Raw genomic sequence first — 15,463 nt, forward strand, 5'->3', positions numbered from 1 at the left:
CTCCTTTGTCATGTCCAGACATGTGTTGGTTTGTTGATGTGATGTGTTGCGAAACGATGTGGTGTACTGTTTGGATGAGAATGATCGTTATGGCAGCGGAGCGGGGTTTTAAGCTGACTGGCTGGCTCGAGAATTACGCATGTGTGAGACTGCGACCAATGTTTCGTTCATTTTTTTCTTTTTCCTTTCCAATCGTGCTTCATTGTATTTCGCTGCTGCTCTGGTTGCCCGTCTTAGTCGGTACGATTTGAGGAGCACAAAATGGACCAATCAAAAATGGGCACATATTGCATTTGGACAATGCTTGATATTTCACAATTATTCAATTATTTATCTCAAGAAAAATGAAATGTTATTCGTTATGATAGATGCGTAGATATATTTCCTATCAATTGATAGCTCGAGTTATAAGCGTTCCAAATCTTGCATTTTTTCCTACTTGTTCCGTGCCTAGATTTTCATTTCACCCCCTATATCTTCCGGTTAGACGTAGTCCTACGTCAAAACAACATTATTATTTTGCAAGACATTTCAGCTTTAGCATATGGTATAGAAAGTTCGGTATAGTAGGGTAAATGATCTTGGTTTGTCCAATTTGGGGTGTTTTTACGTAACTAGTAAATGCAAATCGATTTTTCTTCATGAAAATAACACATAATCGATACGAGTTTGGGTTTGTTGAAAAGCCCCAAGTCTCTAGTTGCTAATACTACCATAAGGTGTTGAAATTATTCAAATTTTTATGTTTTTTAACGATTTTCCTTAAAGAAGAATTATGATCATGGTTTGACCACCTCTGATCATGGTTTGCCCAAAAAAATGATCATGGTTTGTCCGGTTTTAGAAATCTCCATTTTTGAATGAAAACATTCGAATTCACAATTAGATGTTGCATTTATCATTGCTTGAGTTTACTGTCATCATATTGATTCATTCATAATTTTGGCTTTCTTCAGAATATTGCCTTTTCTTGGGCATTTTAGAAGTGTTCACCTCAACACAATCAACACAGAAAAGCCATACTTCTGCTATGCGCGAAGCACACCATAAACAAACATAAACAAACTGCAGCGCGCCAAGCGGTTGCCATAGAAATCATGTGGACAAAACAACATTATTGAATTGGACAACTCATGATCATCAAAATGCGTTAATTTGATGGTTTAGCTATGTAAATCCGATACAAATGGTGAGCAAGCATGATGTTTACAAGATCGCCTCTTTGTCCGGTGTGCAGATGGGGAGGAAACTCCGGAGCACGGAGGGCTATTCCTAATCGATATCCGTCTCGACGGGAAAACGGATAATGACGAGATCAAATGGAAGCGGTGTGGAGAGCAGCAAAATTCCTGCCCTGCAATGCTTGATCGTTGCCTGGATGGAGGAACACTGCGAGGACCGCTCGACGAACAGGAAATAAATAATCCTATGTTAATTATGAAGTTAGAATTCTGTGATAACGATAAAAAATTACAATACATTGAGATAAAAAATGCATTTAATTCCATGCTATACGATACAATAATATTCTTTTGTAATTTCAAATACGATTTATTTATTGTAAATGACAATAATTGATTTCGATTCACTGTTAGACCTACTGTGAATGTTTCATTTAGTCTACCTTTTTTATTGTATTCGCGTACGCGATAAAATATCTTTTCTATCGCTCATTTGTATGTGTGTATGTGAGTGTTTGTGTGTTTTCGAACCACTTGCATGAGTTTCTCGCACATAGACAAAATAGTGTCTTCGGTTGCCTTTTCTATATATTTAGGCTCTAGTTTCGTAAATCACTTTCGTATTTCCTGCATGCGCTGGCCGGTGTGTCTAGTTTTGTAATGAATCCGCGCTCGGGTTATATAGAACAGTAAAAACATACGATGCGTAGATATATATGCATATTCTATACGATGCGTTTATATGCAATAACAATAAACTAAATTCAGAGAGGATAAATAAACTTCAACGTGTCATTGTTAATATTCTAGTATCTGTAACTGATTTTAGGAATAAAAGTAATAGTAAAGCATCTGAACAGCGAGTAATATTCCGTTTCTGTTGCGAAGATCTAGAAACCTATCTAGAGTTGAGTAAAATATATCTGCCGAGAAATGAGAGTCCGGCTTTCCCCCTATATCAGTTTACCCGTTTTGGCCCTTACAATGGAACATCTATTTCTATCGCTCATTCAGTTGTGATCCTCGAATACAAGTCGTGTTGTGGCGCCGTTGAGCGATTTATTCTGATCGCTTTGCTTCTCGACACGACGCACGCATGTTTGCAGATAGGGATCGATATACGATACGAACAGTTTGCGCATTAAATGCACCCGGGCCGACTTCTACTGAAGCGGAAGCGTCTGGACGAAGTTGGCAATCTCGGCATCGCTACCTACCACCTCGGCGAAACGTTCCGGAAAGTCCTTACTGATTTGTTTCACGAAGTTGAAGATTAGATCGCGACACTCTGATAGAGAGGGTTTAAATACGTATGTTTAAGGTGGTAGGAGAAATTTGATAACTGTACTCGGGACACTTACCATCATTGTTGTGTTGCTTCTTGTACAAAACTTGTAATCCTACAACTAGAACGCGACCCAACAGCGGTATGAGGTTATCGTTTCCTTGTCGATATATCACATCCAAGCTACGGAAAACGGCCATGTTTTCCTCGAAGTCTTCACGTAGTGGTAGATATTGAACGAACACTGGAAGTACCTGCAATAGATAATAAACAATGGATTATTGGAAGAATTGCATCTTAGCACATTGAAACGTATCTCAGACAAGTGAGGAATAGGGAAGCTCTAGTCTCCTTAGTAGCATAGGATATTAGGTTAGGATATCGCAAGTTAGTAGCCATTGTTTTTCTCCCGCTGCGAAGAATCGTTGTTTACGTTTTACGTTGTATATAATCAGACTTCGCCTGCGAATGACGGAATTAATAATAGCATGTTCCAAAGCCCAAAAAAAGGAGGATGGTACAGGGAAACTTCGATATAACGTACCCTCGTTATAACGTACATTTTACCTCGATATAACGTACACATTTTCAAAGTCCAAAGGAATAATTTTTTGAATATTGTTTTTCTGAAAGAACAATAAATTATCTGTAGTTTGATACTAAAGCTTGATTTTTACTTTTAATCAATCCCGAAGTACAATTGTTTTGTGATTCCGAATTCTAAATGAATCAAACTTCAATCAACAGTACGAAGGGAAACATCATGAGAAAGGTTGCCTTCATCTTCTAGTTGAATCTATTCATTAACCTTACTCCAATAGCAACACAACAAAGTAATATAAGCTACGTTTCTGAGTTCTTTATTATGCTTCGATATAGCGTACAATTCGATACAACGCACAATTTTGAAAGTAAAATGTACGTTATATCGAAGTTATCCTGTAGTAATAGCCGTTATCCATGGTTGCTCTCTTAAACGCTCTCAAAGATTGTCTGGGAATGCATTTTTTGTGTTCCGTTCTGTCCTGTCGGTGAATATTGGCCGTTTTTAATCAATAACTGGGTTCCAGCGATTGACAGCAATGATTCAAATTTTATGTGTGGCAACCCTTAATAAGTCATACTTTTCCAGTTCCACTTGAATACACATGAGAACCTTCCTGGGCATTAGTCCTCGTTGGGCAACGGTTCCAGCTGCCTCACGATCTTTTTCGCACGTTTTTTGTCGTATGTAATCTGTCTCGCATCATTTCCTGTTGTCACATCCCAATGATCCCAACAGATGCTTCTTAGTCTATTTGAATTTGAAAAACATATTGTCTATCCAGCAGTGCTCCAGAATGAACCGGACGAAAATTGAATATTAATTCTGAATCTAATTTTCGCATTATCCACAGTACTTAATCACTATCTTTTATATTCAGAATATTTTTTCACCCAAATCAACCGCGCAACTGGAATCGCTTGTTAAGTACACAAATATACGAACCGTTTAATAACAAGTCTACACGCGACGTAATTTACTGATATTTCAATATTATTCCAGCATAACATCGAATAATTTTCCAAATTTAATCACTAGTAGATATTCGATCTTCATAGAAATCTCAACAAATCATATAATACATTGCAATTTGCATATGTCAAAATGAAAATGGTACAAAAGTAGGCCGGTTTCCATTCTCCCACTCTGATTTCGATCCAAGCAGTCTACTTGGTAGGTGCACACAACAATACTTGTCACTGCTGTTTGAAATTGCAAGAGAGAAGCAAGAAGAAATTTCACTCAGCACCAAGATGGACCGAACGAGCGTTACATCCCGAATTCCGACCGGCTTGAGGGTTCCGAGAGGCTATCGGGCCACCCAAGCAATTGGAGGTAAAGCGGAATCGGGAGGGAAAGTTCGTTTTCCAAGCAAGGTGAGTAAAATCGTGTAAGAGTGTGTAGCAGTGTTAAAATGAAATCTTATTTTCTTACAGACTATTCCAACCGCGAACGAGATAGATCCTGAAGAGAGCTTGATTGAGGACGAAAATTTTCCGCCGTTGTTCTATGAAGACATAGAGGATACTGGAGACGACCCGTACGACTGGGAGCCGATAAACATTTCCGAGATCGACGAGGTATATTTTCGGAAGCTGAAGGCTGAATGGGAGCTTCAAAAAATGAGAGTGGAAAACTCCAGATTGCAGCAGGAGAATCAACGGCTAAAAACAGCAGCAAAAGGGGTAAGACTATTTAAGTATTGTTGTTTGAAAATGCTGCTGGTTGTTGCAGGAGAAGTGGCGCAGTCGCTCTTTGTTTAAATTTTCTATCATAAACATAATTGGGAGTGTTTTTGTGTGTTATTTTCAATTTTTGTTATTATTTCAAGTTGTGTTTTGTTTGATATATTTTGATGTTTAATTTTTTCCTTTAGTATTTGGATGTTTTTTAGTAGTATTTAGATTTACCTTATTTATACCGTTATTGTATTCCGTATTCTGTTGGATTTTATTATGTTACTTTGTGTTGCTGAGTTTCATAGTTGTTTTTTTTTCTTATTTCAGCTTCTTTTATCAATACACTACTGATTTTTCAATTATTTGATTGTTCTTCTTTTGTTTTCCGATGAAGATTTTATTAATATTTATTCATTCTTACATTGCATCAAATACATATGAGCTTTCGAGGGGACTCTTCTTGACTACAACACTGAGAAATGAGCTAGCTATGAGTAGATGACACAAGATATGACGTGAGTTCTTTTTCCAGAATAAAAAAAACAAATTTGTAGTAATTTTTTCCATTTTTCATAGGTGATAGATCAAACCAAGGCAATTCCCGTTTAAAAAAAACAAGAGATGACCAAGTCACGATTTAGATTTAATATTTTTTAACATCTTTTGTTGTAGAATGAATAAATTAATTAATTTGTAATAAACTAATTTAATTTATACTCTAGAGCCGATTTGTTACATTTTTCTGCACTAGTACAATCGAACACCCTTTTATAAAGTCTTCAAACTTAGTCTCAAGTTTTAGGAAAGTTTTAAAATTGACGATGACTCAATATTTTAGAAAAGCTTTAAGTGCATTCGATTTTTCAACATAAAGCTTGGCACTCTGCTCATTCCACCATGGTTCAGGTTTAGGTGGCCTTCGACGAATAATGGATACTGGGATGTGTTTAGATTGGGCGCAAACTGCGCAGTCATGGACCAATCGAGAAAATAGTTCCTCCAAAGAAGGTTTGATTAACCATCTCCGGAAATGATGGCTGAAGCAGTGACATTCACATAAATTGGATTTCACGTTTCCGGAATTAAGTTTCGTGTTCCGTTGATTTTATTCATTAGATTTTAAGAGGCTTAAGGCTTTTGCCACGCTATAACATCTAAAGCTGATTAAGTAACCCAGTGGTCTTCAAAAATTTTATAAGTTTTGTTTCATTATCGGTTCTTGAGATAGAATGTCGTGCAGAGAATGAGATTGACGAAATTGTTGTCGTTGTTCTTCGTAGGCTCTACATTCGGCCAGCATGTGTTTAATAGTCAGCTGAACTCCGAAGGTGATACCAACTGACTATTCAGTTTGATCGAACAAGTACCAATGCGTTAATTTTGTGTGTCCTATTCTACAACGAGTAAGAACTCGTTGTTCCACTCTGTCGGGTCGGTTCTTCCAGCGTTTGATAGTGTTTTACTTCCCGAAGTTTTGTATTTGTCTGGTTCCAGATGATCTGCTGATGATGCTCTAGCTGATAATCAACATTTCTGAAGATATCTTCGGAAGGAATGCTGGTGTCTCAGATACATGTATATCTCCCAACGTTAGCCAGTCAGTCTGCGTGTTCATTTCCATTAATGCCGACATAACTGGGAACCCAAACAAGTGTGATCGCCTTATTCATAGCGTGAGTTACCGTTGCTTGAATGAACGGGTGTTTGCTGTTTGCCACTTGCAAGAAGTGCACTGGCTGAAGACGAAAAAATTGCCGTAGGACCATCTGCTCTGCTAATTCTGCATGATAAGGCCGCTGCCTGTGCTGTGCTGTGTGTGACGACAAAGAGGGTGTTCGACTCCCGCGACTTCAAATCCAATACGATAATCTGCTGCTGAACTGTCAGTGAACATCAGTTTGTGGCTACTGTAAGTTCCAAGTAGCTCATGCGAGCGATTTCTTTTGCCTGACCCGTTTTGTAAAGACTGTTGATAGTTCAATCTACTCGCACCGGGGAAACATTCCATGGTCTGGATAGAACTCTAAGGACCTTGATAGGGGAAGGAAGCTGTTCGGAGATTAGTTCTGAAAAAACGTCTCCCTGCTTCTTCGAACATTCTGGATAAAGTTTTGTTTGAACGCTCGAGAGTGCGACAAGCACGGTGAACCAGAGTGCGACATACTACTGAGGTGAAATCACGAACTCCACATTCGGTGTAGAGAGAAAGAATAGGAGATGATCTGATTGCACCAGATGACACACGTAAAAAGCAGTTGTAAACTGGTCGTAGGCCCTGAAGGTCCGTAGGGTTGAATAGTTCGATTCCATAGAGAAATTTCGAGGTTATAGTAGCATTCCCCATATTCAGTAGGGTTCCTTGTATCCCCACTGTTGTGGACAACCCTATTTTGCCGCGCTCGGATACGTTATTCATCCGACGCAGCTCAGACCGCAGGGCTCGCGTGCGACAACATGACTGTCACTGAGCGATGCTGGAGATGCGCATATATGTGTTTTTAATGTGGTTGTCACTTGTTGTTGTTTACATTGTTATTGTTGTGGACAGAGTCATTGTTTATCGTCCATAGTGAAATGTATCGTTTAGTCATGTCGTGAATAAAGTTTGTTTTTATTTATTGTACCGTGCGCGTTTTTATAACCCTGTCATGATATTGTCCCAGTGCAAGTCCAGGGTCCCGCGGTACAAAAGTGGCGACGAGTAATCGCGAGTGTGTGTTGTTTTTCACCGTCGGAAAAACACACTGAACATTTCGCCCCCCGCGCGTAAGAAAAGAAAGTGGAGTGAAAGCGCGATTGCGAGCAACGACGACGGGCAGAATAGTGTTGACCCCACGGGTGTGATAAACAATCAACGGCAACAAAACCAGCCGATTATCCCCGTGTCGGCGGTCCACTATCAGCAGCAGTTTATTCCCGTCTCTGCTGCCCAGCAACAGCAGTACGCGCCTTTCCCGCCCCACCAACCGCAAGCACAGGTCGGTAGCGATGTGTTCGTGCAAATTTTGCAAATGATGCAGCAGCAGCACCGAGAGATGATGACCCAACTGATTCAACAGCAGCAGCAAAGTGATGAGAAGCATGAACGCTTTCTCCGTACGATCGCATCGTCAATCAACGTGCAGGTACCACCGAATCCGGAACAGATCCTTGACTCTTCGGCCGGCAACATCAAGGAATTCCGGTTCGAGGCCGACTCCAACGTGACGTTTGCGGCTTGGTACTCGAGATACGACGATCTCTTCGAGAAGGATGCTGCTAGATTGGACGGTGAAGCAAAAGGTCGTCTTCTTTTGCAAAAGCTGGGTGCATCGGAGCACGAACGGTATGTGAGTTACATTCTGCCTAAACTTCCGAAAAATTTTAGCTTCCTGGAAACAGTGGCCAAGCTCAAGAGCCTGTTCGGAGCAAAAGAATCGGTGATCAGCCGTCGCTACCGATGCCTGCAGATAGCGAAAAATCCTGCAGAGGACCATGTGGCATTCGCTTGCCGCGTAAACAAGGCTTGCGTGGAGTTTGAGCTGGGTAAGCTCTCGGAGGAGCAATTCAAGTGCTTGGTCTACGTGTGTGGTTTAAAATCGGAGAACGACGTCGAGATTCGCACCCGCCTCCTCACGAAAATAGAAGAGAGAAATGACGTGACGTTGGAGCAACTTTCGGAGGAGTGCCAGAGGCTGTACAACCTGAAGCACGACAGCGCCATGATCGAATCTCCGTCCACGTACGACCAAGTACAAGCGATAAGAAAATTTGGTGGGAAGCGGTACGAAAAGCGTGACCGTGAGTCACCGAAACATCCTTCCAGTGACACCGAATCCAAACCAGTGCCAGTGCCAAACCCCGAAAAACTGGAAGGAGGCGCAGGAAGCAACCAGTGTCCGCCAAGGTGGTGGTAGTCGATGTGTGCAGTGTGCAGCAACGACGCAGATATGTCTCCGTGGGCTTTTCTGGAACAAAAATTCGCCTGCAACTCGATACCGCCTCAGACATCACCGTCATTAGCAGGGAGATTTGGCGGAGCATTGGCAGTCCTGCGTTATCGTCAGCAACGGTGAAGGCGAAGACGGCATCTGGCAGCATACTATCGCTCGATGGGGAGTTCGAGTGCGACGTCACCATCGGAAGCAGTACACGACGTGAGCTCATCCGTGTAACCGAGAAGCAGCTGCTGTTACTCGGATCCGATTTGGTCGACAGTTTCAACCTTTGGGCCGTCCCTATGGACACCTTCTGCTGCCACGTGTCTGGAACGCCAGTGTCGACAGGTGCACTCAAGTCGTCTTTTCCAGAGGTCTTCAGCGAGAAGCTCGGCTTGTGCACCAGAACAAAATTGAAGTTGGAGTTGAAAGAAAACGTTCGACCCGTCTTCTGTCCGAAGCGTCCGGTAGCTTACGCTATGTATGATACCGTTGATCGCGAGCTCGACCGGTTAGAGAAATTGGACATCATCACCCCGGTCGATTATTCGGAGTGGGCCGCTCCGATCGTCGTAGTCCGCAAGTCCAATGGCTCCATCAGGATTTGCGGAGACTACTCAACGGGTCTGAATGCAGCTCTCCAATCACAGCAGTATCCACTTCCACTTCCGGATGACATCTTCGCCAAGCTGGCTAAGTGTAAGATCTTCAGCCAGATAGATTTGTCCGACGTCTTCTTACAGGTGGAAGTTGACGAGCAGTACCGTAGTTTGCTGACGATCAATACGCATCGTGGTCTCTACCTCTACAACCGCCTGCCGCCGGGTTTGAAGATCACGCCTGGCGCATTTCAGCAGCTCATCGACACAATGTTAGCCGGACTGAAGGGCACTTCTGGCTACCTCGATGACGTCATCGTCGGCGGAGAAACTGAAGAGGAGCACGACCTCAATCTACGGGGTGTCCTGAAGCGAATCCAAGATTTCGGATTCACGATTCGTGTTGACAAGTATTTGTTTCGCAAGCAGCAAATCCGATACTTGGGACACATCGTCGACAGTCGCGGGTTGCGACCAGATCCGGCGTAAATCGAGGCGATCACCAAGCTGCCGCCTCCAGCCGATGTATCCGGTGTGCGATCGTTTTTGGGGGCCATCAACTACTACGGCAAGTTCGTCCCCAACATGCGCATGCTACGCTACCCGCTCGACAATCTCCTCAAGGTGGAGACGAAGTTCAGCTGGAGTCCGGAGTGCCAGAAAGCGTTCGACCGGTTCAAGCAGATTCACTCGTCGGATCTTCTCCTCACACACTACGATCCGAAGGGGGAAATCATCGTTTCTGCTGACGCTTCATCCGTTGGACTTGGGGCTACCATTAGCCATAGGTTCCCAGATGGAACCATCAAGGTGGTCCAACATGCATCCAGGGCGCTCACGAAGGCAGAACAGGCCTACAGTCAGCCCGATCGCGAAGGTCTGGCCATCATCTTCGCCGTCACGAAGTTCCACAAAATGCTCTTCGGACGGCACTTCCGTTTGCAAACCGATCATCGCCCGCTGCTTCGTATCTTCGGCTCTAAGAAGGGAATTCCAGTGTACACTGCGAACCGCCTGCAACGCTTCGCCCTCAACTTGCTGCTCTACGACTTTGAGATCGAGTACGTGTCCACTGAGAAGTTCGGCAACGCAGACCTGCTCTCCCGGTTGATCGACCAGCACATCAAGCCTGAAGAGGACTACGTCATCGCGAGTCTCAATCTGGAAGAGGATATTAGGTCAGTAGTAACTAATACGGTTAAAGTGTTGCCTCTCAATTTCATAGTCGTTGCGCAAAGCACACAAGCAGATCCGCTGCTCCGTCAAGTCCACCGCTACGTTCAGAACGGCTGGCCCCAGTCAACACTCGATGGGTCAGAACTTCGCCGGTTCCAATCAAGGCAGGAATCGCTCTCTGTGGTGGATGGGTGTATTTTGTTTGCTGAACGACTCGTCATTCCGTCGCTGCATCGGAAACGGTGCCTCGAACAGCTGCACCGTGGCCATCCGGGCATGCAGCGAATGAAAGCCATCGCTAGGAGCTACGTGTACTGGCCTACGTTGGATGCTGACATCGTCAGCTTCGTCAAGGCATGCCAGCAGTGTGCGTCTGTAGCTCGATCACCTCCTCACTCTCCACCGGTGCCGTGGCCCAAATTGACCGCTCCGTGGCAACGCGTCCACGTCGACTTCGCCGGTCCAATCGAAGGCGACTACTACCTGCTCGCTATCGATTCGTTCTCTAAGTGGCCCGAGATCATCCGAACGACCCGCATCACCTCTGCTGCGACCATCAGCATCTTGCGTGCGTTGTTCGCGCGGCTGGGTATGCCCGTAACCTTGGTCAGTGACAACGGTACCCAGTTTACCAGCACCGAATTTGCCGATTTCTGCGCTTCCAATGGCATCGAGCACCTCACGACAGCACCGTTTCATCCACAATCAAATGGCCAGGCGGAACGATTCGTGGATACCTTCAAGCGAGCCGTCAAGAAAATCCGAGAGGGGAGAGGATCCATTGAAGAAGCACTGGATGTCTTCTTGCTGACGTACCGAAGCACGCCCAGTCGTGCTCTGCCGGATCAGAAGTCGCCATCTGAGATCATGTTTGGTCGCAAAATCCGAACGTGTCTCGAGCTTCTGCGTCCACCACCGGTACGTGTCCCAGTGCCAACCGACGATGACTGCAAGCAACCGAGGTCCTTCAACCGAAACGAGACCGTGTACGCCAAACTACATGGTCATACCGGTTGGAAGCCACCTTAAACCAACATTCGCTGCCGCTGGACATTTTGCTGGATGCCTGGGATCTCCCAAGCCAATCACCAGGTCTATCTTCACCAGAGCCTGTCTCCAGTGCTGAGAGAACCATGGTAGGTTCCGGGCCGACTCTTGCAACGTCTACGCCACGTCATGAGGTCTCGGCGTTCGTCCCGTCATCAGCATCGTCATCATCAACAACAACAACGCCAACATCGACAGAGTTCGAGTCCGCTGTCGAAGTAGAACTAGCTGTAGACATCCCTAGGCGCTCTTCACCACTACGAAGACCGCCAGTAAGGTTTGATCCGTACCACCTCTATTAAGAGGGGAGATGTTGTGGACAACCCTATTTTGCCGCGCTCGGATACGTTATTCATCAGACGCAGCTCAGACCGCAGGGCTCGCGTGCGACAGCATGACTGTCACTGAGCGATGCTGAAGATGCGCATATATGTGTTTTTAATGTGGTTGTCACTTGTTGTTGTTTACATTGTTATTGTTGTGGACAGAGTCATTGTTTATCGTCCATAGTGAAATGTATCGTTTAGTCATGTCGTGAATAAAGTTTGTTTTTATTTATTGTACCGTGCGCGTTTCATTAACCCTGTCGTGATATTGTCCCAGTGCAAGTCCAGGGTCCCGCGGTACAAAACCCACCATCGGATCGCTTTGATAATGTTGAGCCGTAGTCGCAAGTCGTTTCGTGTCTTTGCAACATGCGTTTTTGCTGTCCTTCGACGATTTATCCAAGCACCTAGAATTCTTATTGAGCTAACCTTCTGGATCACAGAGTTTCGTAATTTAACCTTCGGTATTCGGTTGAAACGATGGCGTTTTTTGTTGCAGATATGTATCATCGTGCTTTTAGAAGAATTGATTGTGAAACCAACCGATGTCGCTCACTTGTCTAACGTCTCGATGTTACGTTGCCGGTGCTTACGGGCAACTGCCGTATACTTGCTTGAACACGAAATTTTAAAATCATCTGCGTAGCCACTGAGGACACAGCGGGATAACGGAATATCGAAAGCGGGATTGACAGCCAACAGGGAAAGAGTGGGTGAAAAGACCCCGCCTTGTGGTACTCCATTCTCTTGAATCGTTGGTGGAGAGGTTTTTCCACCTACAGATACTCTAAATGTGCTAGTATCGAGATTTTGTCGACCAAACCGAAAAACTTTGTGACCTAAGCCGGCTTTACAGACCTGGGGTGACATTGCGCATTTCGAAACGAGTGATTTTTATTCGTTTCGACCATTTTGACATGCCTTTGACCAGCTTTGTTTAGGAAACCAAAAATTTTACATTTTTTTACGAGACAAATTTTGCTCTAAATCTAGTACACCGAAAATATGAACTTGAAAAATATACATAATACTAAAACCATTTCGATTTGAGTTCGAATTTTCTCGAAACGAGTTACTCGTTTCGAAATGCGCAATGCCACCCCTGGTCTAAGATAAGCGGCCTCCATGCTCGGTCGTAAGTTTTTACGATATCAAGGATAGCGATATCCATATGTTCGTTTCTCTCAATGATCTCTTCGATAGATTCCTTAAGCTCGTTGAAATAAGTTGTAGTTCCCCTGCCTGGGCGAAAGGCATGTTGTTCGTTGGCGAGTCGAGCTGTACTTTCCAAGTGTTGAATCACTCTGTGGTTCATCATTCTTTCAAATACCTTACCCACACACGAGGTCAGTGAGGCGGTCGATAGTTGATATCACTTGACAATCTGTTACTCTTTAATATAGGGATTATAATTAACTCACGCCATTCTGCTGGGTATTCTCCTCGCTACCAGCTAGTGTTATACCCGTGTAGAAGAACTTCTTTGGTTATGAATGGTAAACGACGCAACATTTGATATGTGATTTCATCCGGGCCGGCGGACTTTCCTTTGCTTTTTTCCAGAGCGAATCCTCCATGTTGAAATCAACATCCATTGTGGGGTTACTTGGTGGAGTAACGAACTAGTGGATGTTTTTTGGGAAATTTCCTCTTTCCAGAAATCCAGCGGATAGCTGCGAGAACTCGAATTTAAGGAAAAATGCTTTCCAAGTACTAACACGATAGCTGACGGATCTTCAACAAGAACACCATGTAGATCAATCTTAGGGATTCTATTATCTCGTCTTCCTGTTAGGCGATTGAAATGTTTCCATAATATGCCACTTGTGGTAGAGGGATATTGAAGCTCGATGCAAATTCAAATCCAAGGTTGTCCCAGGAAAAATGTCTGCCGTTGAAATCACCGGCAAACATAGATCGTTCAGAAATCTGTTCGGAAATACCCATCAGTGCTTCCGAAATGCGCAGAGCACTGTGTGTGTTGTTGTATACGCAGACGATTGTCAATTTAATAGGTGACCGAATCTCTACAGCCACAGCCGGGATATTGGTGTCCAGATGAATCTGTGAATGTGGAACACAGCATAGGACTACAAGAACAGCTAGACCCTGACGATTTCGGAATGATCCGGAAGAGTAGACGAAAAACTCATACCAGTTTTCGAGCTAGGATCCAAAGTTGGTACAAAGTTGGATTCCTGGAGGCAGAGCACGACAGGTAGTTGATTCCTTACTAGAATGAGTAGCTCATCCACGTTATTCCATATGCTTCGAATGTTCCATTGTAGTAGCAGAACACGGAAACCATCGCTGGTGGCCGGTTCTTCGGAGATAGAGCTGATATCTGAATCATCCGGAAAGTGAGTTTCTGGAAGGTTAAGTGGATCAACTTCTGCGTTCATTGGATTGAGATATGGGGTATGTACTTGCCTGGGCCCCACCCAATTTCCCAATGGCAGCAGGCACCGAACGACCGTTAGACGGCTCTGGATCATGCCCGAACGCGGCCAGCAAAGGGAGGAGATAGAGAAGTTACATCGATCGTAGCCACAGTTGGAGATGTTGCGGTGTCTGGTTGGAGTAACAAGTCCTGTGCGAAATTTTTATTCACCTTTCGAAAACAGTTGTCCGTGTGGCTTTGGTCGGTGAATGTGGCCAGTTCTGGATTTTCTGGTACGTTTCAACTTGTTTGGATCGTCGCATGCGGTAGGCCGATATTTTAAAGCCAGAAAACTTCGAGATCTTGTTCCTTTACCAGGATCGAATGAAGGCGACAGTGTGAGCGTCGTTAGTGAAACTGAAAGTTGAGCAGCGTTTGGGACTAATCGGTGCTGTTTGTGTTGGAAACTTGCCGGTGGTGCTTCCAGTTGCCCGATGCCAGCAAGCATCGAACGAACGTCGGGGTGCCCGGATCATGTCCGAACTTCCTGCTGAAGCTCTACAAGAAAGGCGTTCGACCGGAAGACATTGGCATTATCACACCGTACCAACAGCAGGTCAAGACAATTCGGCGCATTCTGGATGAAAGTAATTTGCAGAAACCAAAAATCGGAAGCGTGGAGGAATTCCAAGGCCAGGAGCGTATGGTGATTATTATATCTACTGTGCGAACTTCGAAATCGCTGCTGCAAAGCGACCAGCAGCATGCACTTGGTTTCATTGCCAGCCCAAAGCGCTTGAATGTGGCCATCTCCCGTGCACGGGCGCTGCTTTTGATCTTCGGTAGCCCTCATCTGCTGTCAGCGGACAAACACTGGCGAAATCTGTTGTTCAGGGCGATTAATTCCGGTTCGTACTGTGGGTGCGATCTTCCCGAGCATATTGATCCCACGGAGCCAGCGCTGAATGGCGACGCACACAAGGAGGAGTGAACTATTGTGTAACGGTTGGAGTTTGATTACTTATAAACGCGGGTTCGTATATGCTACATCCGAATACCTCGAACGAACTGCAGTGTATCGTATTATTATGAGATGTATCATTTCTGAATTTAATTTTTATGTTTGAAACAAATAAAATAAATGAGATTAATTTTAAAGCACAGCGAATAATATCTTAAAAACGACTTTACAGTTTTTCAATTCCGAAAATCTATGAATTTGTCTTGCGACGGGGGAACTGTCTCTAAACAAAATGAGCATTGCAGGTGCAGGTCGTGGCCGAGTGGTTAGCGTCTCACATTATCATGCCGGGTGTTCGGGTTCGATTC

At 44.3% G+C, this 15,463-nt stretch overlaps 3 protein-coding genes across 3 annotated transcripts; all 3 read left to right on the forward strand.

Moving 5' to 3' along the window:
- Positions 1-3,969: 3,969 nt before the first annotated feature.
- LOC129781582 (uncharacterized) lies at positions 3,970-5,318 on the forward strand. Its single transcript, XM_055789251.1, has 3 exons — positions 3,970-4,386; positions 4,447-4,695; positions 5,017-5,318. The coding sequence occupies exons 1-3, from the start codon at positions 4,264-4,266 to the stop codon at positions 5,038-5,040; spliced, it is 396 nt and encodes a 131-aa protein (XP_055645226.1). The 5' UTR covers positions 3,970-4,263; the 3' UTR covers positions 5,041-5,318.
- Positions 5,319-7,337: 2,019 nt separating this feature from the next.
- LOC129781563 (uncharacterized protein K02A2.6-like) lies at positions 7,338-9,694 on the forward strand. Its single transcript, XM_055789227.1, has 4 exons — positions 7,338-7,390; positions 7,466-8,014; positions 8,057-8,452; positions 8,515-9,694. The coding sequence occupies exons 1-4, from the start codon at positions 7,338-7,340 to the stop codon at positions 9,692-9,694; spliced, it is 2,178 nt and encodes a 725-aa protein (XP_055645202.1).
- A 96-nt stretch (positions 9,695-9,790) lies between these two features.
- LOC129781564 (uncharacterized protein K02A2.6-like) lies at positions 9,791-11,410 on the forward strand. Its single transcript, XM_055789228.1, has one exon. The coding sequence runs from the start codon at positions 9,791-9,793 to the stop codon at positions 11,408-11,410; it is 1,620 nt and encodes a 539-aa protein (XP_055645203.1).
- The last annotated feature ends 4,053 nt before the right edge of the window (positions 11,411-15,463 follow it).

This window comes from Toxorhynchites rutilus, unplaced genomic scaffold (assembly GCF_029784135.1).
Source record: "Toxorhynchites rutilus septentrionalis strain SRP unplaced genomic scaffold, ASM2978413v1 HiC_scaffold_15, whole genome shotgun sequence".
Lineage (NCBI taxonomy): Eukaryota > Metazoa > Arthropoda > Insecta > Diptera > Culicidae > Toxorhynchites > Toxorhynchites rutilus.